Here is a 23,374-nt window from a genome sequence, read left to right as displayed (position 1 = left end):
AGAGTAATTTCATATATATACATATAAGCACAAGGTATAAACATAATGGTACAAGGTATATATAAACAATAAATAGGATTGTAATCATAATCAATTGATAATATGTACAACAGCAATATAGCCTAAAAATGTCAAAGACAGCATGCCCGGCACCTATGTTCGCATGGTACAATTCTAAAAGTACTAGGTTAATGATAATGACATCAAGGTGTAATATGTGTCTCTGTAGCATCAGATAGCTCTACGCGTTTTGTGGATGTATCTCCACTCATCAGGAGCAGATGTGGAGATTTTATAAAAACAGGGTGAGCCACACTCTAATAGAGGGGAATAAAGATGATATTTAATCAAGCACACTCACCAACCCAGTCGTGAGTGCGATATGGGGCGAGCAATACATGGTGAACCAAAGGCATGGACCACACCACGGGAGCTGAGGCGGCGTGTTGTACATAAACAGCCTGGGATGAAGTTATAGTGCCTGGGATGGTCTCCATAAGCCAGAGTGCTGGTGTGTGAGTCAACAGACAGGGGTATCTGGGAACAAATGAGTAAAGGTGTATGTGAAAATCAGTGATGAATTTAAGGTAATATATAAATATACCCAAAGTGTGTGCATGTATAGTGATGAGTCAGGGAAAAATGTATTAAGTGAATGAGTATGATATGTGTGAGGTGAGCTGACCTAATGTCTGAGAAGTGGCTGACAAAAAAAGTAAGTAAACACGGCAAAGAACTGAAACGTGATGATGTTAAATAAAAAGTCCCAATTTCCCTTTAATGTATAAGTTGTGAGAAGCCTGCACAGGAATTTTGGGGTATGATGATCCAAGGAGCAATTAAAGAAACGCTGGTCAGACCTGAAATTGAGGGAGCACGATTAGTATAGAAGGATCAGAAAAGTGCTTCTAAAAAGTAAGTATTTGTCCTGTGTTCCTATTATTATTATTATTATTATTACTTTTGTGCTGGTACATGTGCTTTTCTTTACTGTTGTACAGTTTAAAATACCAAGTTTGAGGTTCATGGGCACTGTAATCGTTCGTAGTAAACATCGTTCATTCGACCACTAATACAACGTTTTTGGCAGATGCAGGTTAACTACGTTTGTTCATGCCTATTTGTATTAAAAGAAGTTTATTACATTGCTGTCTAGATGTGTTCGTAACTATAATGAAATGCAAACTTGATTCAGTGTAAGGAGAGGACACTCAGCAGCTGTTTACGCATCTGGATGCAGGAGCACTAGTGTGGGACACTATAAACTTTTTTATGGTGTCCCACGCAGGTGCTCCAGTGGATGCTAGGGGTCTCTCCATGTGTGAAACTTGCACAAAACAGGTAAGTATTCCAGCTTTTGAAAGGGAAAAAATCATGTCTTCAGCCTGGAACTCTGCCAAAACAGACAATTTGACGACACATCCAAGCAATGTTTCATATTCCTATTTCTCGCCTCAAATATCTGTCTGATAAGTATACCTTTTTTTGTATTCACATAGGGGAGAAAAGAAATGGGACATCTGAGGACACCAGGAACCCCACACCTCCTGAAGAAGGGGAACAACTCAGCACACAATCTGAGGATGTGGATTCCGAGGTTCAGGAAGTGGTTGAAATGGTCACCACAACAGGTCAGTGTCTGAGAGCACCGCTTCAGTTAATAGATGTATGCCTGCATATTTATAATACATGGTGTGTTTTTTTATTTTTAGGTGATGTGAATGTTGTGAAAAAAGAAACTCACTTCAACAGTGTGTAATGGAAATTTGTAAGTTCTGTATATAATTGTATTCTATTTTGTATGTATTGCACACTGCCCTCACTGTGCACATGGCACTAATAATGTTTTCAGTACATGTTTACATTATTTTGAGTCCTGATTAGAATTAGCCTGCCTATGTAATGCCCCTTGTTACAATTAACGTACAATTGTAATATTAATGTGATACCTACATAATCATGTGTAAAAAAACCTTCAATTGCATCATAATAAAGCAGAACAGTTATTTAGAAAGATGTAGAGTGTATCTTTTGTGTCTGTTTCCTACTGCAGTAGTTATTATTAATTTGGAACCACTAATCAATATGAGAATAGGAGTTGCCTATCATCAAATAACCAAGTCAAATGCAAGTGCACAAGTACTCATCAGTGAGATCATGGTGTGCAATCGGGATGTAGAGAAGCAAAACATCACTGATGTTCAAAAAAGACTGACCAACATCATTGATGTTTTAGCCAAAATCTAAAACCAACAAAAAATGTAAATGTTGTCGTTTATTGTTTTTCGTGTTTTAAAAGTTTTAAAGTAATTGCAAAGCCAAATTTTGAAGATGCACACAGTGTCAACATGTACTATCTGCCATCGTGGGATATCAATGTACGCATTTTGTGGGTGCAACCCCTTCCTCGCAACTAAAGTAGGTGAGAGGAAGGTATTGCACTCCTGAAACACGTCCATTGATCCCCCATGATGGGATCTAGCACGTATTGACACACTGTGGCTTATTTCAAAAAAGCCAAACCACTTTGCCCTACAAGTGCAATGCAAGTGGCGGGCCTCCATCCGACATAGGCCATTCTTCCCTACATCCAGATACAAAAACTCATAAGTCGCTGACACCACCGCCGACAACACGATACTACTGTACCCCTTGTAGTTATAGTAGTACGACCCTGAGTTGGGGTGTGGGAGGATCTGGACATGTTTTCCATCTATGGCACCACTGCAGTTGGGAAAGTCCCACTGTTGGGAGAATTGGAGAAAAAAATATAGTACTTTTGCACATAACATTGCAAGCAGATTAGAAACAAACATTCTTGGCCAACATAAGTATATCATTTATTTAAATGAGTATTTAAAGTCAAAAGTATACCTGTCCACTTATCAGATTCCTCACCCCCTCTGATGGACCATTGTAAAAATTTTAGGGTGGGGGGGATGTTTTGGACAAGTAACCCTCTCCTCCTCATTGAAATTAGATAATGTGTGTTACTTTGGCCAGCCCCTCCTTACTTACACTATTGGCAGCCCACTGGACAGGTAAGAAGTGTCATAATCCAAAAATAGGAATACACACTGTCCAAATTGAAGCACATTTTTACATTCTGCAATTACCTATAAAGATAATAAGAGAACAAAACTTTAAACAGTAACATTTGAAAGTATTCAGGCACTTGCACTACATAAATATATAAAAGATGCGGCACTCACAAAACATGCACAACTAAGTGTAAATAGGTGCAGATATAAATAAGCAAAGCAAGATTCCATATACAATAAGTGTGATGGAAATGCGTCAACATGTTTTGCCCATCCACTGGGCGTTATCAAAGACCAGGTCTTTGATAACGCCCAGTGGGTGAGCGAAACATGTTGACGCATTTCCGGTGGTGCTGACATCATTTCCTGCTCTGTGGAATGCACTTCCTGTTTAGGGCCATGAGCGGTGTCCAGATGCATCTTTAATCCCTTTATGTGCCTGTTTTTATCAGCTATTTTGTAAGTACCCACCTGTATGTGGAATAAATTCCTTTTAAACAGTACTTTCACTATCAGTTCCATTTCTTATTTCTTTTGGTGCCTGGCAATTCTGCTGAAAAATTCCAATAAGAATCTGCTGATCTGAAGTGCATATCACTACCCCTGAACCTCTCTGGACACCATCATTTATATCTGAAGTGACCCCCAGACTGCAAAGCTGGGGGTCATCGCCATTTGGTGAGTGGGGACACATGTGGGGGTATTGATTTACACCTGAAAAGTCCTGGAGCATCTGTGGTTCACTTCACTTCTAAAGTATTTTTCTCCTTTGTGGAATAGAACACTTTTTATTGTATATGGAATCTTGCTTTGCTTATTTATATCTGTACCCATTTACACTTAGTTTTGCATGTTTTGTGAGTGCCGCATCTTTTATATATTTACATCACTAGTGAGTAGCACTTTGTGTGTGGCAGCTGCTTTAGTTTTCTTTTTTACACTTTTTTCACCATTCAGAGCGAGTTTATATATTAGGATATATAGTTTATTACTTGCACTACATGCTTTGGTGAATTCATCCATAAATATGAACACAAAAGAGGTAGGTATAGTGTGTATGGGTTGGGCAAAGTCAGCAGATAGATTATTGGTATCAGTTGACTTAGCGGTTGGGGTGGAAGGAGGGTTCCAAATGAGTTTTGGCCCAAAAAAAAAGCTTCTTGCACTATGCCTGAATTTAAGGACAACAATAACATTTGGACACATTTTAGGGGGTGTTTAGGGTAAGCACTACAATGGAGCTGACAAAATACATTGTTAAGTGACTAGGCTAGGTGTGTATGGGCCCAGGATAGCATGCTGGGGAGGTTAGTGATGGCAAATATGCATGAAGAGCAAAAAAGAGCATTAAAAGCTTAGAGCATGCATGAGGACAAAGAGGAAATTCACAGCATATTACAATCATGGTAATTATGAAATGTTGAAAAAAATACAGTACATTAGCAAACATTAAATACATAGAATGTGATGTTAAAGGATAAAACTTACCATAATATAGTCCTTCTGCAGGACCTGAATAATGGCAGAACAGGTCTCTGGAAAAATGATTCCCAGAGCCTGGGGGGAGATCCCAGTCGTAAACTTAATATCCTGGAGACTTCTCCCCATCGCCAAGTACTGCAAGGTGGCGAGTCTGACGACAAGGGATGGGCCAAACACTCCCCTGTTTGGTTCACATCCAGAACATGCGAACCGGCAAAAAATTCATTCGAACACGCAAACACTGTTAAAGTCTATGGGACACGAACATGAAAAATCAAAAATGCTAATTTTAAAGGTTAATATGCAAGTTATTGTCATAAAAAGTGTTTGGGGACCTGGGTCTTGCCCCAGGGTACATGTATCAACGCAAAAAAAAGTTTTTAAAACGGCCTTTTTTTCGGAGGCAGTGATTTTAATAATGCTTGAAGTGAAACAATAAAAATGAAATATTCCTTTAAGTTTTGTACCTGGGGGGGTGTCTATAGTATGCCTGTAAAGTAGTGCATGTTTCCTGTGTTTATAACAGTCCGAGAGCAAAATGACATTTCTAAAGGAAAAAAAGTACTAGCGCTAGTGCCGGCTATTAATGAATTGTTGGTCCTGACAATACACATAAGTCATTGAAAATCATTGAAAAAAAAAATGCGTAGGGGTCCCCCAAAATTCCATTACCAGGCCCTTCAGGTCTGGTATGGATATTAAGGGGACGTCCACGCCAAAATTTTAAAAAAATGGCGTGGGGTTCCCCCCAAAAATCCATACCACACTTAATTTTAAGGGGAATTCCACGCCAAAAATTTTTAAAAAATGGCGTGGGGTTCCCCCAAAAATCCACACCAGACCCTTATCCGAGTACGCAACCTATCAGGCCACAGGAAAAGAGGGGGGACGAGAGAGCACCCCCCTCCTGAACCATACCAGGCCACATGCCCTCAACATGGGGAGGATGTCCCCATGTTGATGGGGACAAGCGCCTCATCCCCACAACCCTTGCCCGGTGGTTGTGGGGGTCAGTGGGCAGGGGGCTTATCAGAATCTGGAAGCCCCCTTTAACAAAGGGGACACCCAGATCCCGACCCCCTATGTGAATTGGTAAGGGGTACATTGTACCCCTACCATTTCACTAAAAGAAAGTGTCAACATGTTAAAAAACCACAGGAGATGGCTTGGGACAAGTCCTTTATTAAAAATAAAAAAATACAAAATAAAAAAGAGATTCCAGTGATGTAATCCAATAAATCCATGCTCCTACTCCAGCGATGTAATCCAATTCTCGATCTGCAGCGATGGATGATCTCCAGCGAGGAACACGCACAGGATCTTGTCTCCACCGGAGGCACCCAGCCAAAGACACGGCGACAGCTTGACAGCTACTATGTAGCTGAGGGTGGGGCCACCCGTCACGTGCCCCCATCCCCCTCTGACAAGTGAAAATGCCGGGGTTTCCCAGTGATATGTATGGGTGACCCCACCCCCCTCTGATGCAATGGGAATCCTGCCAATCCAGCCAATGTTCGAGTCGAACTCATGTTCGACTCAAACAGATAGCCCATCCCTAGTGGAGACCAGCCTTTGCTCAGGAGTGATGGCTTGCCGTATGCAGGTGTCCTGCTTGGTAATATAAGCAAAGCCAAAAGACTGTGAAAAACGGGGTCCGTCATTCAGAGATAATTTCTGAAATTGTCAGGATTATTCTCCTGGAGCTCGCGCAGCAAAGAAGACATGTGAGAGAATTTGTCACGATTAAGTAACCAATTCTTGGTCCATGAACTCCTCCTCCCCCTGTTCATGGACTGGACTTGGGTCAAAGCAAGAACTCAAACACCAAGTCCAACAATGACACAAGCTCTCTGATGAGAACGTAACTGCAACATGGCTAGAAAACAGGGTCGGCTGCTCAGAACAAATTGACAGAACGCACTGAAAATCAGAAAGGACCTGAGAAGAACGAGCTGAAAATCAGAAATGAGCAGACAAGAACTCACTGAAAAACAGAAGCGAACTATAAATAGAACGCACTGAAAAACAGGAACGAACTGACAACACGGACTGAAGAACAGATACGAATCCACAAACACAAACTGAAAAGCAGAAACAAACTGAAAAGTACGAGGCTGAAAAGCCCAAATTGTCTCTCACCAAACTTCTACTAACACGAGATAAACGAGATTAGCAGAAGGAGCCCAAAGGGTGGAGCACTGGCTATTGAACTTCCTTTTTATATGCTCGTCGTACGTGTTGTACGTCACCGCGTTCTCACGTTCGAACTTGTTGGCCAACATTTGTGTGACCTTGTGTATGCAAGGCAAGTTTGAGCCAACAACCTTCGAACAAAAATCCACGGTTTTGTTGGCGGAAAGTCAGATCGTGTGTACACGACATTAGGCTTTCTGCTGAACCAGAATAAAATACTGACATACAGATGAAGGACTGACATTTTTCCAGACTTTCACTTCATGACATAAAAAGGAATGGCCATCATACTGGGATGGTAAAATTTGTGTCTACTTTGCTGCTTGGATAAATAGCTACTTTATATTTTCTAACATGTATCCTCTCCTCTTGTTGTAGCCATCAATGAAATATATAATAAAAAACATAGTTCAACTGGATACAAACACAAAAAAAATCTACCACACACTAAAATCAGCATCATACAAGAGTTTTTTACTTACGAAATTTAATTCCCGAAGTCCTGTCAGACTATGTGATTTTTTTTCCACTCGGTAGACCTTAACAGGCAAGAAAAATGTTGACCTATTTGTTTCTCATGAGAATTTGCACTAGTTGTGGAGCAGGTCTCTCAGTGCACATCCTCTAGAGAATAAATGTTTAAACTGTGTTTTTATTTCTGCAATTCTATGTAAAATCACTCCTAGAATAAGAAAATGTCCTATTGTCTTTAGCACAATGATTAGCTTAATCAGGAATTTGCATGCGGCAGTTTTCAAACAACAAATGTTACAGGAATGAGAAACACTTATGGATAAATCTTGAAGATTTTGTCATTAGTAGATATGCATATATTTTTATATATATATATATATATATATATATATATATATATATATATATATATATATATATATATATATATATATATATATATACATACATAATGACAATTATTGGATTATTGATGCCTGACGAGGAGTTTCAATGTCGTTAGCAACCAGGACAGCTTTAAACTCTACATTCATTCCCTTATGGCTAATTATACTAATGCTTATATTTAGCTATTTTTTGTGAAATGTATATATTATTGGAATTCATTATATATATTTTTTGCCCTAGATTTTCTCTTATGGAGTAACTTGGGTATCCCATCTCTGGCATGTCTCCTTGGTGGTCCTTGTTTGATCTCCTTGAGAGTCAGGAATGGACACCACTGTTTGTTTTTAACTTATCGGCTGCTGCAAAAAGAGTGCATTTTAAACAACATGTGAGTGTAATGAATACTAGTTAGCTAACTAAACTGTGATGTTTATCTGCTATAGCAATAGTGCATTTATACCTTTTATTTGCTTATTTGTAGAAGTGACTCTGTTCTACCAATATATACCTCTGAAGAAAGAAAGAATATTTTTCTGAAACACGTCGGGTGATTCTGTTCATGTTTGGTCTTGGGATATGTATCATGACAACCACCAGGATCATGTAGAACATTGGTCATATGTATGTTGCTTTGTATGTTGTAAATGTAATAACCATTACACCAGCCATGTTTTATGTTTATGTTTCAATAAAGTTTACATTTGTGATTTTACATATTTTGTTCAATACCATGTTTATATTCATAATAACTATGGTACAATTTGTTCATTGGGCCTCAAAAGTCCTGTTAGGGTTTTTCATCTTATTTTTTGCTCTTGACACTGTTGTGGGATGTTGGCCTATTTTTTGCCCCTTTACCTACTCCTTTCTCTCTTTCTAATACAGGTCAGTTTCTTTGGACCTAACCTGTGCTGGTTTCTGCAGCTATCCCTGTTAAAGTTGTACTTCTCCATAACCAACCTGTTTATCATCAATGCCTATTGTTGTTTCTTACCCTTTCCATAGGATTTCTATCTCACATGAAAAAATTTAACTTCTTTCAGTTTAGCACAGGGGTGTCCAAACTACGGCCCTCCAGCTGTTGCAGAACTACACTTCCCATGAAGCATTGTAAAACTCTGAAATTCACAGACATTACTAGGCATGATGGGAATTGTAGATCCTGAACAACTGGAGGGCCATAGTTTGGACAGTTCCACCTGTCTTTCTCATGCTTAGACACTCCCATGCATCCTCTGCTGGTTTATGTTGCAAAGTGCAGCTGTGCTTGCTCCTGTCCTGAGTACCAGTTCCAGGTTATTTTTACTCAGATTACTGTAACTATGATTTCTGTCCTCTGTCTGCCACAATCTTACCTCCCACTTCTGTACTTTTTTTCCATTTCTACAAGCTATTAGCTGTTGTCAGTTCAGGTGTATTTGTGGACAGCAACCTGGAAGCTATTCTACAGCCGAGTTCTTTACCCCTTGCAGGGTGCACTGGTGAATACAGAGCAGCTCTTTAGATGTTGTGCCTCAGCCCTTTTTTGGGGAATACATTGGATGCATTTAAAATGAAAATAGGAATATATTGAGCACAGTTATGCTTATCTTGAGTCCTAATTGTTCCAGGAACAAAATGGTATTGAGTTGAAGGTGTGAGTAAATGGTTCAAAATACTGGGTTGAGAAGTCATTTTGGCTTGGACATTTTTTAAATATGTTTTTAAAATTTGGCACTGAATAAATGATATATTTGCAGTGCAGCAATGCAGGTTTAAAAAAATATTTTCATAAAACAAGATAATTTTTGGAGGAGTCATATGGTGTATATAGAATGAATGCATTTAATGTGGCTGTAAACCCCCAAAAAACAAAATTGTAAGACAAAGGCATAATGAGCTAATATGCATTGAGCAATTACCAAGTTGATTTTTGAGCTGTACTGTCATCGAAAAGTTCTGGAGTGTTTGTTTTCTTCTAGTCATTCTTATTGCAGGTGGCACAGTTTTAGATCAATGAAGCTATTTTCTTCAAATGCATATTCATGAAGACATTTACATATAATTAGTTTAATCGAAATTAGAGCAAGGCTAATTTTTAAGTGTCTAACTTAGTTTGAAAACATATCCTACTTGTGTCCCTAGGGAAACATTGCTATATGCCAATGATATCCATCACAATAAAGTGATTTGTAACTTTTTACACATTCACATAGCCATTCATATATTCAGCTTAATAGTTACCATGGAAACACAATCTGACAAAGTATGTATGGACATTAATATGTAACTGAAATGCCTGTGGTTTATGCTGAGTATAGACAGCGATAACACAGATGAAAAAATAAAGTATTCATAATTATTTATATACATTATAAAGTAAGGATAGCTGCATATTTATATGATAAATGTTTTTACTCTAATGTTACATTTATTGTTATTTAGCATATATGTATAACTCAGATTTGTATACAACTAAGCTGTTACTATAACAAGCAACATACAGTATAATATACAATGTTTTTTATTCTTTATTTTTTTTCACATAGAAAACAATTGTCTGTTTAGTTAAATTAGAGAGGTATATAGGGACGTGGTGCAGTAAGCTGAAGAGAATAACTTTTTAACTGTCTTATAAAGTAACTATTGGTGCCGTAGGGGAAGCTTTTAAAATACAAAGACCGGCTTTAATTGCCAGCCATCTAATTATGTACTTCTTTAGCTTCAATAATCATCACATCTCCTCCTTATCAACCAGTGGGTTCCAGGCTAGGGCATGCTATTAACTTTTCTCAGTTTACATAAAATTATTTGTTGGAGATTGCTAACAACTCTTAAAAAGAAACCTTCTATTTTATTTAGCTGATACATTTTCTTACACTGCAAAATGATTCCTCTAAAAATAATATTTTATTGTCTGTTAATGAATATTAAAATACAAAAGTGAAGTGCAAGGTGCAAATAAAAAACAAATAGGTTTCTTTGTGCTGAAGCCAGCTCAAAGAAAAACAAGTTCTGATTGGTAGTTTAGGCCTACAAAACCTTGCACATTGCTTTTTGCTTTGTTTGAAAACGTGATGAATAATAGGTGAGTTTAAAAAATAAGTGCAGGTTAACCCTTTCATGACCAAATGACATTGACGTGACCTTTTTGCTTTCCTAAAAAAAAAACAAAATTTTTATGTGTTTTTTTTTTTTTTTTGCAGTTGTTGTTTTTTACCATAGACTGACAAATAGATAAAAATAACCTATAAATACTATCAAATATGTTTTCATTTTTTACATGAATAAATTATCTGTTTTAATACTGTAATTATAACCCCCCCTGATGTTTTCAGAGCTTCAGGTCTGACTAAGCAGAGGGTGAGTCAGACCACTGGCAAAGGACTGCTGTTTACACACAGAGAGCAGTAATTCTTTTCTACAGCCTACAGCAAAGCACTCGATTTTATGCCAGAGCTTAGGGTGCTTTACAAAAAAAGAAATTGTAAGACATTATTATCATTTTGCTTGCAACCTCAATTTTCAAAATAACATTTTAATGTAAACTTCAATTGGACTTTAATATTATTAGTATGATTATTAGTAGGAGCATACACTGTTCAAGAAATTCCTAGTGAAGCATTCCTAAATCTCAAACCTTATAAGTAGACTGTTATCCAGTGTGGATATTCTATCAACTACTTTTCAATTCATTGGGCACCTTACCTACACATCATCATAAATCTGTAATCTTGTGTGTTTAAGTATCAAATGCTCCTTTTATTTGCTCTGCGTTCTCATCCATTACAGAGCAGCATGATCTGTGATAAATTTAAAAAGATAATATCTTAGAGGCCATTGCTCATTTACCATGTATTGGCAATACCTACTTTCTCAGCGAATGATTATTGAATTTCCTACTACAATACTGGGTATGCTTCATTAATTCGTGCTTGAAAAAGCACTACTCCCACACTCACATGTGAGGCATCTCCCTGTGCAATAATTTTCTTGGTAAACCATAATGTATTCAATGTGATTGAGGTGTTGCTTCAGAGCCAAAAAGGATTTATCAACTTCTGGTCAGTCTTTTCTTTAGCAGCAAGAGTGGAACATTTTATATAAATTGCCTACAGTAACTTCAGAAGTCACAGGGAATCACTGTCAAGTTTGTATGTGTCACAATCTAAGGATTGGAACACCTGAGACTGTAAAACTTTGTGTCTAGTGGGGCGGTAGGAATGACTTAAGGTGTGTGCCAGGGCACTGGTTCTAGAAGTTGCAGAAGCAGTGTGACACACAAACAGAGGTGTGTCAGAGTTGCAGGATCTAAGGAGCTGTCTGTTATTCACCAGATCCAATGGAGTTGTGGATGTTGTGCTGCGAGGCATCCCCCAGGTTGCAGTTCTCCAACACACCCGTGCAGACACAGTGCTAGCAAATAGCACACTGGAAAGACTCAGGGTACACACTAGATAAAAGGTACCAAGGAAAGACTATGGCAGCAAGCTAAGAAGAGATACTAGGGGGAGGAAGCAGGGAATAAACATGAAGCGCATGAGAGCAGGGGAAGCTGGGCAAAAGCACAGAGAGATGGACACAGCAAGCAGGAATGAGGGGAAGGAGGCAAAATGAATTAACAATTCTGTGGAGAGCACCTACAACAACAGAAAATGAAGGGATACACAGACAGACACCTAAGGGAATATGTGCGCAGCAAGAAAGAAATCACTGAGAACAGCGACAAGACCAAACTTCACACAGAATACAACTCTACTGAAGGAACAGCAAATGCCAAAGGGGACAGGGAGGTCCAGCTTCAGCGTTGAGATATATTGCTCAAACACTAACTCACAGGTGCAAATGCTTAAAAATACCGAGGTTCAGGGTGGATTGGCAGGAACCCGAGCAGCTCAGACAGGAGGTAAAACCTGGCACCAAATCAATGTACACGGAACCGTACACCAAAGTATGGTGATTTGTCCATCGCCCTCTGACAGATCTCTAGGTTATCGAAAATGCATAACATTACAGTGAAATAGACCTTTCAGTTTAACAAAAGTTATAATTTATTGTACATTCTTTAAGAGCTAATTGAAGATACTGTTTTTATATTTCAGATACTAAGCAGTATGCAATATGTAGAGAAGTTTAGCCCAATGGGGTATAGTATAAATGTAATAGTTGTTAATAAGATACCACTTGTAGAAATCTGTGTCTGTACTGTCAACTGTTATGCCGCGTACACACGGTCGGACTTTTCATCTACAAAAGTCCGACAGCCGGTCCGACAGACTTCCTGCGGACTTTCGGCGGACTTGCGGCAGACTTTCTAACGAACGGACTTGCCTACACACGACCACACAAAAGTTTGACAGCCTAGTACGCGGTGACGTACATCAAGTCCGGCGAGACTATAAAACGGAAGTTCAATAGCCCGTACGACACCCTTTGGGCTCCTTCTGCTAATCTCGTGTTTATCTCGTGTTAGTAGAAGTTTGGTGAGAGACGATTCGCGCTTGTGAGACTCGTATTTTTCAGTTCGTTTTAACTGTTGTTCAGTCTGTGCTTGTGAGGTTTGTACCTGCTTTTCAGTGCGTTATGTCAGTTGGCATTGAGAAATCTTTGTTTTATTGGCCGCTCGTTCCTGATTTTCAGGTTGTTCTTCACAGGCCTTGCTGTTCTTCAGTGCGTTCTGTTAAGTGCGTTCTGACCAGCCGACCGTTTTATAGCCATGTTACCTGTACGTACTCGTCATCGAGCTCGTGCATTGTATGTGTTTGGTGCTGTAGTTTATTCTTCAGACCAAGACCAGTCCATGAACAGGGCGAGGAGGAGTTCATGGACCAAGAATTGGTTGCTCCAGCGTGACCAGTTCTGTCACATGCCATTGCTCCGTGAGATCCGTGAGAATAATCCTGAGGATTTCAGGAACTTTCTCCGGATGACGGACCCCGTTTTTGACCGTTTGGTGGCTTTGCTGACCCCCTATATCAGCAGGCAGGATACCTGCATGAGGCAAGCCATCACTCCGGAGCAGAGGCTAGTTGCCACGTTGCGGTACTTGGCGACGGGGAGAAGCCTGCAGGACCTCAAGTTCTCGACAGGCATCTCCCCCCAGGCTCTGGGGATCATTATCCCAGAGACCTGTTCTGCCATCATCCAGGTCCTGCAGAAGGACTATATTAAGGTAAGAATTTTTTCTTTTATTAGCATCACATGTTCTTTTATTTATTCTTTGATAATGTAATGTATTTCTTAGCTCAAACACTACTTACCATCATTGTAATATAGTGTGAATGTCCCCTTTTTCTTCTCACACATGCTTGATTTGTTTCATGTTCTTTGTTGTCATGCATGTATATTTGCCTTCAATAACCTCTCCAGCATACAATGCTGGTCACATATTCACCTAGTCTACTCAGTTTGAATGTAGTCAGCTGCATTGTATTTTGTTTCCCCTAAACTCTATCCAAATAGTGTGCTTATAATTAGCTTGATTTCAAACCCCCCCCCCTAATAATTTGCTAGAGTCTTCTGTGGTGTTGATTTTTAAAAAGCAAATATATGTTGCACTTTGCAAAATGCATGTGCACTCTACAAGTGCATTTGCTCCAGTGCTTTAGTAAATGAGCAGAAGCTCTGCTGATTTCCATCATCAAATCATATACAAGCCACAAAGTGTTTTCATTAATTGCCCTTGCATGTGGTTGTGTACTCCTTGCAACATGAAAGCCTTTTTACCTTACCTCATTTACTTTAAGCTGGGGAGCAACTGCACTTGCAGAGTGGGACAACTGCAGTCTTGTAGCCTTTTTAGTCCATAAATCCCTGTGTGTCCTAAAATTAATATTTTTTGGTAATTTCACCACCCCCTAAAATATAATCAATGTTCCATCAGAGGGGGTGAGCAATCTGATAAGTGTGCCTTTCAATATTATTTCTTCCAGAAGATATACATTATTTAATGTTATACTGATGCTGTGGAATAATGTTTTTAGTTGTATAATTTTCTTGCCATGTTCGATTCAAAATTACTGATTTTTGTTTTCTTGTTTGATTCCCCAGTTTCCTTCAACGCCACAGGAATGGCAGACTGTGGCATCCCATTTTGCCACCCGTTGGGACTTTCCCAATTGTGGAGGGGCTATAGATGGGAAACATGTCCACATTGTGCCACCACCCCATTCGGGGTCATACTATTTTAATTATAAGGGGTTCCACAGTATAGTTTTAATGGCGGTGGTGTCGGCACACTATGAATTTCTATATGTGGACGTGGGGAAGAATGGCCGGATGTCGGATGGAGGAGTATTTGCCCAGATGGAGTTCTGCCAGCGTCTCCAGAGTGGTGGCCTGGGATTGCCACCTGATGCGGATAACGTGGAAGGACTCCCCTTTGTCTTCATTGCCGATGAAGCCTTCGCTCTGAGCAAGCACCTCATGAGGCCATTCCCCCAAAGAACCCTCACCCCGGAGAGGAGGGTTTTTAATTTCCGGCTGGCCAGAGCTAGAAGAGTGGTTGAGAATGCGTTTGGGATTCTGGCCAGCCGGTTCCGCCTGTTTCAAACCTCCATTAATTTGGCGGAATACAAACTTAATTTTATCATTTTATCGTGCTGCATCCTGCACAACTTTTTGCACAAACATTCTCAAAATTATATGGTGCCAGTTGGGCCTGAGGCCGGACTTATCGTTGAGAATCTTACGGGCCTGGATACTGTCCATACTGGCTTGGCCCCCCAAAGTGCCCGTCAAGTTAGACAGCAATATGTTAATTATTTTATGGGTAGGGGGGCCATTGCAATGGGCCAGGATATCTAAATATTTAAAATAAAAACAATCTTGATGAAATCTTGAATTATATTTATTGCTTGCCTTTCTTTTGGGCTTTCTCCTAGGTTATGGTCGAGCAGTTGTAGTGCCAACTGTATTTTCCTTGTAAATTTCTAAATAAGCTCCATTGCCACTGTAAACCACTTTTTTGAAATTTATAAACAAACTGATACTGAGCATTGAAATAACAAACCACACATTTATTTAATTCTAAGCAGATGTTTTTAATCTTTGGTATCCATTGAGTTATGCATTTAGTATAAAATGTTCCTAGCCAAAAATATAAAGATATATTAAATAAATTTAGAATAATATAATTAGAGTTAAATATTTTTAGATAATCAAAAATAAAATTTGTTGGGCATTTTGATTTTAGCAAGCAGGCCTTTTTTTTTTTTTGTCTTTTTTCAAATCCTTTTTTTTTTTTTGGTGTTTTTTAAAATCCTTTTTTTTTTGGTCTTTTTTCAAATCCTTTTTTTTTTTTTTGGTGTTTTTTAAAATCTTTTTTTTTTTTTTTTGTCTTTTTTCAAATCCTTTTTTTTTTTTTTTTTTTTTGGTGTTTTTTTAAAATCCTTTTTTTTTTTTTTGTCTTTTTTCAAATCCTTTTTTTTTTTTGGTGTTTTTTAAAGTCCTTTTTTTTTTTTTTTTGTCTTTTTTCAAATCCTTTTTTTTATTTTTTTTTTGTTTTTTTTGAAAAATAGGCCTCCATTTTTAAACGTTGTTAAACAGGCATATAATTTAACTGAAAATAATAAAGAGAAGGCCCAGAATGGGGTCAGCAAACCAGGAAATGAAGGACATGATCGATGTTTTGGGGTTTAAAAAAGGGCATTTAGATTCGACCCAAAACATCAATCATGTCCTTCATTTCCTGCTGCATACGATCCAGCCGATTCCGCATTTGATCGATCTGCCCATTCCAGGCCATTATTTGAGCAATTAGCCGTTGGGCACTGTCTGTGGTAAAATAGTCACTTGGACCTAAAGTGGAATGAAAAAAAAAATATGTTTAGAAATATGCACACATAGTTTACCTTACCATAAAGCTGGTGTCTCAGACACTGACCTGGTGGGGTGCCCATGTCGCATACTTCATGAACATCCTCGGGGGTGGCGCTGTTGCTTGACTCAAGCACAACCAGATCACCTAAAATAGAGTAGAAAAATTACATAAAATAAAAGGCAGCCATGCATAGATTACCGTAAGCTGGTGTGTCAGACACTCACCTGGTGGGGTGCCCATGTCGCCCACCTCTCCTTCCTCCACATCCTCAGTGGGGCTTGGGCTGATTTCCCAAGTATGTTCTTTTGCTGGGGGGGACTGGGTTCCTCTTGTTGGCTGAGTGATTTTTCCCCTATGTGAAGCAAAAAATTAATATACTTGGCACACAGATATTTTAGTACATACTAATCTTCAAACATTTGTAGTGAAGTGGTGTACAAATTGTCTGTTTGTGTAGAGTTCCTAGTAGACTTCAAGATTTTAATTTCTAAAGACATATCAAGATGGATAGATATCTCGATATCTAGATATCAATATCAAAATATATCAAAAAATCTTTGGATCTCTCTCTCTCTATATATCTATAACTAAATATAAATCTTCAATCTCAAACAAAATCTAAATCTAAAAATAGATATTAATTTAATTTAAAAAAAAGAAAAAAATTCTATATCTATCTATATATCTACCTATATATCTATATACATACATATATACATACATACATATGTATGTATATATATATATATATATATATACACATACATACATATATATATATATATATATATATATATATATATATATATATATATGTGTGTGTGTGTGTGTATATATATATATATATATATATATATATATGTGTATATATATGTATATGTGTGTATATATATATATATATATATATGTATATGTCTATGTGTGTATATATATATATATATATATATATATATATATATGTGTATATATATAGAGAGAGAGATATATATGTATATATTATATATAGATATGTAACGATGTTTATTAAAAGATCGTTTCAAACGATGCAAACAATCGTATAGGAATGATAGGAATGAAAAGCACATGGAGCGGTATACGAGGTAATCAACACAAGATGAAAACACAGGTACTTACTTTTTTGCAGCACTTTACGGATCCGTCTGAACTGATCCGGCTCCCTGAGTTTCAGGTCAGACCATCTTTTTCTAATTTGATCCTTGGAGCGCTGTACCCCAAAATAAGCCTGTAAAGTGTCCACCACCTTCGCCATTATTTTGGCCTTGCGCAAATTTGGCGGGGCGTACGGCCCATACTTCCCATCATAGTCCTTTTTTTGAAGAATGGCCACCATCTCCACCATCTCTTCAAAGGACATATTGGAGGCCTTAAATCTAGGCCTCACAGATCTTGACGTTCCGGCCTCCGGGCTTTTTTCGCTACCTGAGGTAGTAAACATGTCATGTGTCTCCGCCATTATTCACCCCACTATGCGCCGTAACTAAAAATGGGCGGAGAACATGAGTTAAAATCGAACGTCAGGGGCGGGCGACGCAGGCGGAGTTTCACACATGCGTAGTGTATAAAGAGGGGCCTTGCGCACGCGTCGTACGTACGTTCTGTGCGTAGAATTAAGGGGCGGAGAACATGAGTTAAAATCGAACGTCAGGGGCGGGCGACGCAGGCGGAGTTTCACACATGCGTAGTGTATAAAGAGGGGCCTTGCGCACGTGTCGTACGTACGTTCTGTGCGTAGAATTAAAGGGCGGAGAACATGAGTTAAAATCGAACGTCAGGGGCGGGCGACGCAGGCGGAGTTTCACACATGCGTAGTGTATAAAGAGGGGCCTTGTGCACGTGTCGTACGTACGTTCTGTGCGTAGAATTAAGGGGCGGAGAACATGAGTTAAAATCGAACGTCAGGGGCGGGCGACGCAGGCGAAGTTTCACACATGCGTAGTGTATAAAGAGGGGCCTTGTGCACGTGTCGTACGTACGTTCTGTGCGTAGAGTCAAGGGCGGGTTATATGCGTAAACAAAAAGAACGTCAGGGGCGGGCCAAATAGGCGTAGTATTACGCATGTGCAGTGTATAAAGCACTGTTACGTATTGTGTCGTACGTACGTTCTGTGCGTAGGTGATAGTGGACCGGGACGCTACTAAACGAAGGTAATTTAAAATTTATACTTTTGGTCAAGACTTTGTAGCAAGCGGCCTATATGGCTTGACAGATTGATGAGGCCTACATAGGGATAAGATGATGAGGGTTTAGCAGAAACCCAATAAAAATGTTTTTTGTCTTGTGACTTTATCTTTTATACAGACATTATGAATCCCCTATTTAAGGATCCAGAGTTCCTTACTGCTTTTATTTCTAAATATAGAGAGATGAGGAATTTGTGGGAGGTGAAACACCCACAGTATTATGCAAAGCATGTGAGGAAGTCAACGCTGGAGAGACTTCTGTCCTTTGTCCAGGCGACCATCCCGGAAGCAACAATGGAGACATTGCTCAAGAAAATTGGGGTCTTGAGGAACATGTATAAGAGGGAACATAAGAAGATCCAGGAATCAATGAGATCAGGAGCATCAGCAGATGATGTTTATGTACCCAGGCTGTGGTACTACAATCAACTCCGTTTTCTTGATGACCAGACTGAAGCCAGGGCATCACTTTCAACCCTTCCCTCCACCCTTCCCTCCACCCCAGCAGAGGCTGATGAGGAGCAAGCTGGGTCTTCCATCCTGGATGAACCGGATATGACCATCTGGAGTCAGGTAAATTATTTTAACAAATATTTACTGTACTAATATTAATGATGTTAACTGGATGTTATAATTGTCTAAAATAATTTTGCCCTCAAAATTGTGTATACATATAAATTGACAGTAGTGGCTAAATATTTTTGGCACCTGCTTGAAATAATTAGGGTGTCTGATTAGACTCTTTTATTAAAGAGATGTATTCACATTGAATTTGCTAGTCAAGAGAAGCAAACTGTGTGTCATTGATGAACCCAAAAAAATATACTAAAACTATTGTCCTTTTTTTATACACAGGATGAGTCCATCCAGGAGGAATGTGGGGAAAGTGGCAGGCAGGAGGAGACCGGGCCCATGGACAGCCTGGAGGAGGCCGGATTCACCATCATCCTGGAGGAGGCTGGGCCCAGTGTCAGGCAGGAGGTGGCTGCTCCCAGTGAGGTGGCTGGGCCAAGTGAGGTGGCTGGGCCAAGTGAGGTGGCTGGGCCCAGTAGGAGCCTGACCGAATCCCAAGTGCCTCCCCTCCACCTTCCCAAAAAAAGGGCCAGGAAGGGGACGGTCACACAGGAGGCATCCCTGCGCCTCATGCAAGAGGCCACCCGTTTTTTAAAGAGCCCCCCCGAAGCGGAAGAGTCCTATGGCTGCTACTTAGCCAGCAGGCTTCTTCAAATGGATTGGGAGCAGCGCCTCATTTGTGAGCGACTATTTGGGGAAACAATCCAGAAGGGGCTGCAGGGCACGCTAACACGAAACACCCAACTACATGAGGCAGCCCCCCCTCCTCCTCCTCCTCCTCCTGCCACAACTGAAACACCAGAGCCACAGCCTCGAAAGAAGGCTACAGGGAAGGCTGCAGGGAAGGCTGCAGGGCAGCGTGGAGGAAAGGCTGCAGGGAAGAGAAGAAAGTGATGACTTGGGTTCAGTCTGGTCTGACAGAAGACGCAGGCTGTTGTAGTACCACAGTCTGGGGACATCTATATCATCTGCTGGTGCTGTTGATCTCTGGGATTCTTGGACCAGATTGTGCTCCCTCTTATATGGACTCCTCAAGATCCCCATTTTCTTGTACACATACTTTTTCCAGCGTTGACTTCCTCTTTATTTTATTTAGACCATAAATAAATGGATCTTTTTTGAGTTTAGGTTTTTTATTTTAAATCATAGATTTTAGACACAATGTTTTAAATTAACAAGGGACAACAATCTCATTGATTTTGCAAAAACACACCAAAAATAGATTAAAATAATGTTAATAATGTTCGAGTGGTAAGTATTTAAAAAAAAAAAGATACATAACCAAAAACGGTTCTTTGGGTTAACTTTATATAAAAAAAATAACAAATCACTATAAAAACAAAAATTATAAAGGGTTCTTTGTGGTAACTTTACAAACATTAAAAAAAATTAAAAAAATATATATAAAAATGGGTTCCCTGTGGTAACTTTACAAAACAATTTATAGATAAACAGAAAAAAAGTTCCACAACAATCATAAAATAAATATCTGGATAAAAATTACAAGAAAAGATGACTCCACCAAAAAAAAAAAAAGTTTAAAAAGTATTATTAGTATGGAAACATTGTTTTGAAAAAGCATACCATGTCATTCATGAGATCAAAGAGAAAAAGAATCCAGAAATCTGTTTGGGAGAACTCTGTTTGAATATGAACAGCAAAATATCTTCGTTCTTTATTGCATTCGTAAAGAAGACATTAAATGCGCTGCATTCAACGATCACAGATTTTGCAGCGTGAGGAATGTGCTACCTACAATACAAACACTAGTTTTACTAGACCGAGTGCTTCCGTTTAGTTTTTGCTTATGAGCATGCGTCGTTTTTTTGTCCGTCGGACTAGCATACAGACGAGCGGATTTCGGGGTCCGTCGTAGTTACGACGTAAAGATTTGAAGCATGTTTCAAATCTAAAGTCCGTCGGATTTGAGGCTGAAAAAGTCCGCTGAAAGTCCGAAGAAGCCCACACACGATTGGATTACCAGCCAGCTTTAGTCCGTCGGCGTACGTTGGACTTTTGTAGACGAAAAGTCCGACCGTGTGTACGCCCCATTATGTATGAGTGAATCTTCCTGTATTGGACTTATTTGAAATGAGGTAAACCTGAACTTAGAGTCCAGTCTACCTGAAGTCTATGAGAGATTGGCGGGGGTGGATCCCCTTAGTAAATTTGTCATTCTCATTTTTTAGGGCTTATAGGGGGATGCCTGAAAGCTTTGCATAGTGTTACAAAATAGTACAAGTGTTTCCTTCAGGTAATTTTAACAGTGAAACCTATATTTCCATCATGTGGTAATAGGCCTGCTCCACTTCTTGTTGATACAAAACTGTACTGCTACTGGCCAATTTTTATTACACTCATTAAAAATTAAAGGATTGCAGATGACACAGCAGTAAAATTGGCCATCAGCATGACAATTTTAATTAGAAAAGCTGCGCCCAAATTTATTTGCAACAAAGAGCACAAGCAGGGGATTTACTGAAAGCATTAAGATTATGCAGAGGATGCAGCAGTGTAAAACTGACCAGTAGTAGGACAATGTTAATCAGAAATAACAGAACTGACCAGTGTGTGCCTGACATTCATGTTTACTATGGGATAGGGGGTTGATGTAAATGTGGCCGATATAATTTGATAGATTAGGTGCACACTGTACTTGTGTTTTTTCTATCAAATAAATATGCAGCATGCTGTTAACAAAAACAGATTGGGGGACAGATGGTCTGCAACAAGTGAATGTTGCAATCGCACACCTCAAGAAAACCACGCCTTATCAACATCAAAATAAAAGCTAAAAATAAATAAATAAATAAAAAAACTAAATACCATCCACAAAAAACATGCCAATGGTAAATAGAAGCCTTTCAGCAAAAATAAAAAAATAAAAAAATAAAAAAAATGATCTAAAAAAAGTTCCTATCAACATACAATAAAATCCAATATACCACTAAAAATGAAAAGTGCCAAATAATACCCCCTGAAACAGAAGCCCATCTTTTGGGGGAAGCCCAGCTGCAAAATAAAACAGTTTAACCTAAAATAAATGCCCTATCAACATATTAAAAAAACATTTACCCCAAATAAATGAAAACCTCCAAATAGCAATCCCTGAAATAAATGCTTATTTTTTTTAGCATATACTATACATTTTTATTTTGTTAAGCAGTAATACAGAACATATGGTATATATACTTACATTTACATATACTACATCATGGCCATTTGAAATAGTCATGATATTGTAGAAAGGTCTCAATACTATGAATCAAGGAACTACAAAACAAACCAAGTTTTCACAATAATTTTCAAGTCAAACAACAAATATAAGAACAAGCTAAAGGGGTAACAGCTTTATACATAACTAAGGTTAATATGAACTGGGGCAGAATGACAGCTCAAGGATCTGCATTAAATTTCACATGCGTGACAAAGGCGAGGTAAATACAGTATGTTCCTAATAGGACATTAGGGAGTGTATCCCAATGACATAACACAGTTACTACAATTAACCACCTCAATACAGGGCAGTTTCACCCCCTTCCTGCCCAAGCCATTTTTCAGCTTTCTGCGCTGTCGCACTTTGAATAACAATTGCGCGGTCATGCTACACTGCACCCTAATGAAATTTTTATAATTTTTTCCCCACAAATAGAGCTTTCTTTTGGTGGTATTTGATCACCTCTGCGTTTTTTTTTCCCTCAGATTAAAATTTTCCCTCAGTTTAGGCCGATATATATTCTTCTACATATTTTTGGTTTAAAAAAATCGCAATAAGCGTATATTGATTGGTTTGCGCAAAAAGTTATAGCGTCTACAAAATAGGGATAGATTTATAGCATTTTTATTATTATTTTTTTTTTTACTAGTCATGGCGGCGATCTGTGATTTTTATTGTGACTGCGATATTGCAGCGGACATATCGGACATTTTTGACACATTTTTGGGACCATTCACATTTATACAGCGATCCGTGCTATAAAAAATGCATTGATTACTGTGTGTGACTTGCAGGGAAGGGGTTAACACTAGAGGGAGATCGAGGGGTTAATGTGTGTCCTAGGGAGGTGATTCCTGTGGGGGGGAGGGGACTGACTGGGGGAGGTGACCGATCGGTGTCCCTATGTACAAGGGACACACCATCGGTCTCTTCTCCTCTGACAGGACGTGGATCTGTGTGTTTGCATACACAGATCCATGGTCCTGCTCGGTTGCTGGGCAATGG

General features: G+C 39.0%; 1 protein-coding gene across 1 annotated transcript; it reads left to right on the top strand.

Annotated features, from left to right (window-relative positions):
• Positions 1-18,847: 18,847 nt before the first annotated feature.
• LOC141141540 (uncharacterized) lies at positions 18,848-21,329 on the top strand. Its single transcript, XM_073629139.1, has 2 exons — positions 18,848-19,152; positions 19,435-21,329. Exons 1-2 carry the CDS (start codon positions 18,874-18,876, stop codon positions 20,044-20,046), a joined length of 891 nt encoding a protein of 296 aa, XP_073485240.1. The 5' UTR covers positions 18,848-18,873; the 3' UTR covers positions 20,047-21,329.
• Positions 21,330-23,374: the final 2,045 nt, after the last annotated feature.

The sequence above is a fragment of the Aquarana catesbeiana genome, linkage group LG04 (genome assembly GCF_042186555.1).
Source record: "Aquarana catesbeiana isolate 2022-GZ linkage group LG04, ASM4218655v1, whole genome shotgun sequence".
Lineage (NCBI taxonomy): Eukaryota > Metazoa > Chordata > Amphibia > Anura > Ranidae > Aquarana > Aquarana catesbeiana.
This window is presented reverse-complemented; position numbering and strand designations above follow the sequence as displayed.

Coding starts and splice junctions, on each gene's coding strand:
- LOC141141540 (XM_073629139.1), top strand. CDS start 18,874: ATGGAGACATTGCTCAAGAAAATTGGGGTCTTGAGGAACATGTATAAG. Junction 19,153..19,434: donor ATATGACCATCTGGAGTCAG/GTAAATTATTTT, acceptor TTTTATACACAG/GATGAGTCCATCCAGGAGGA.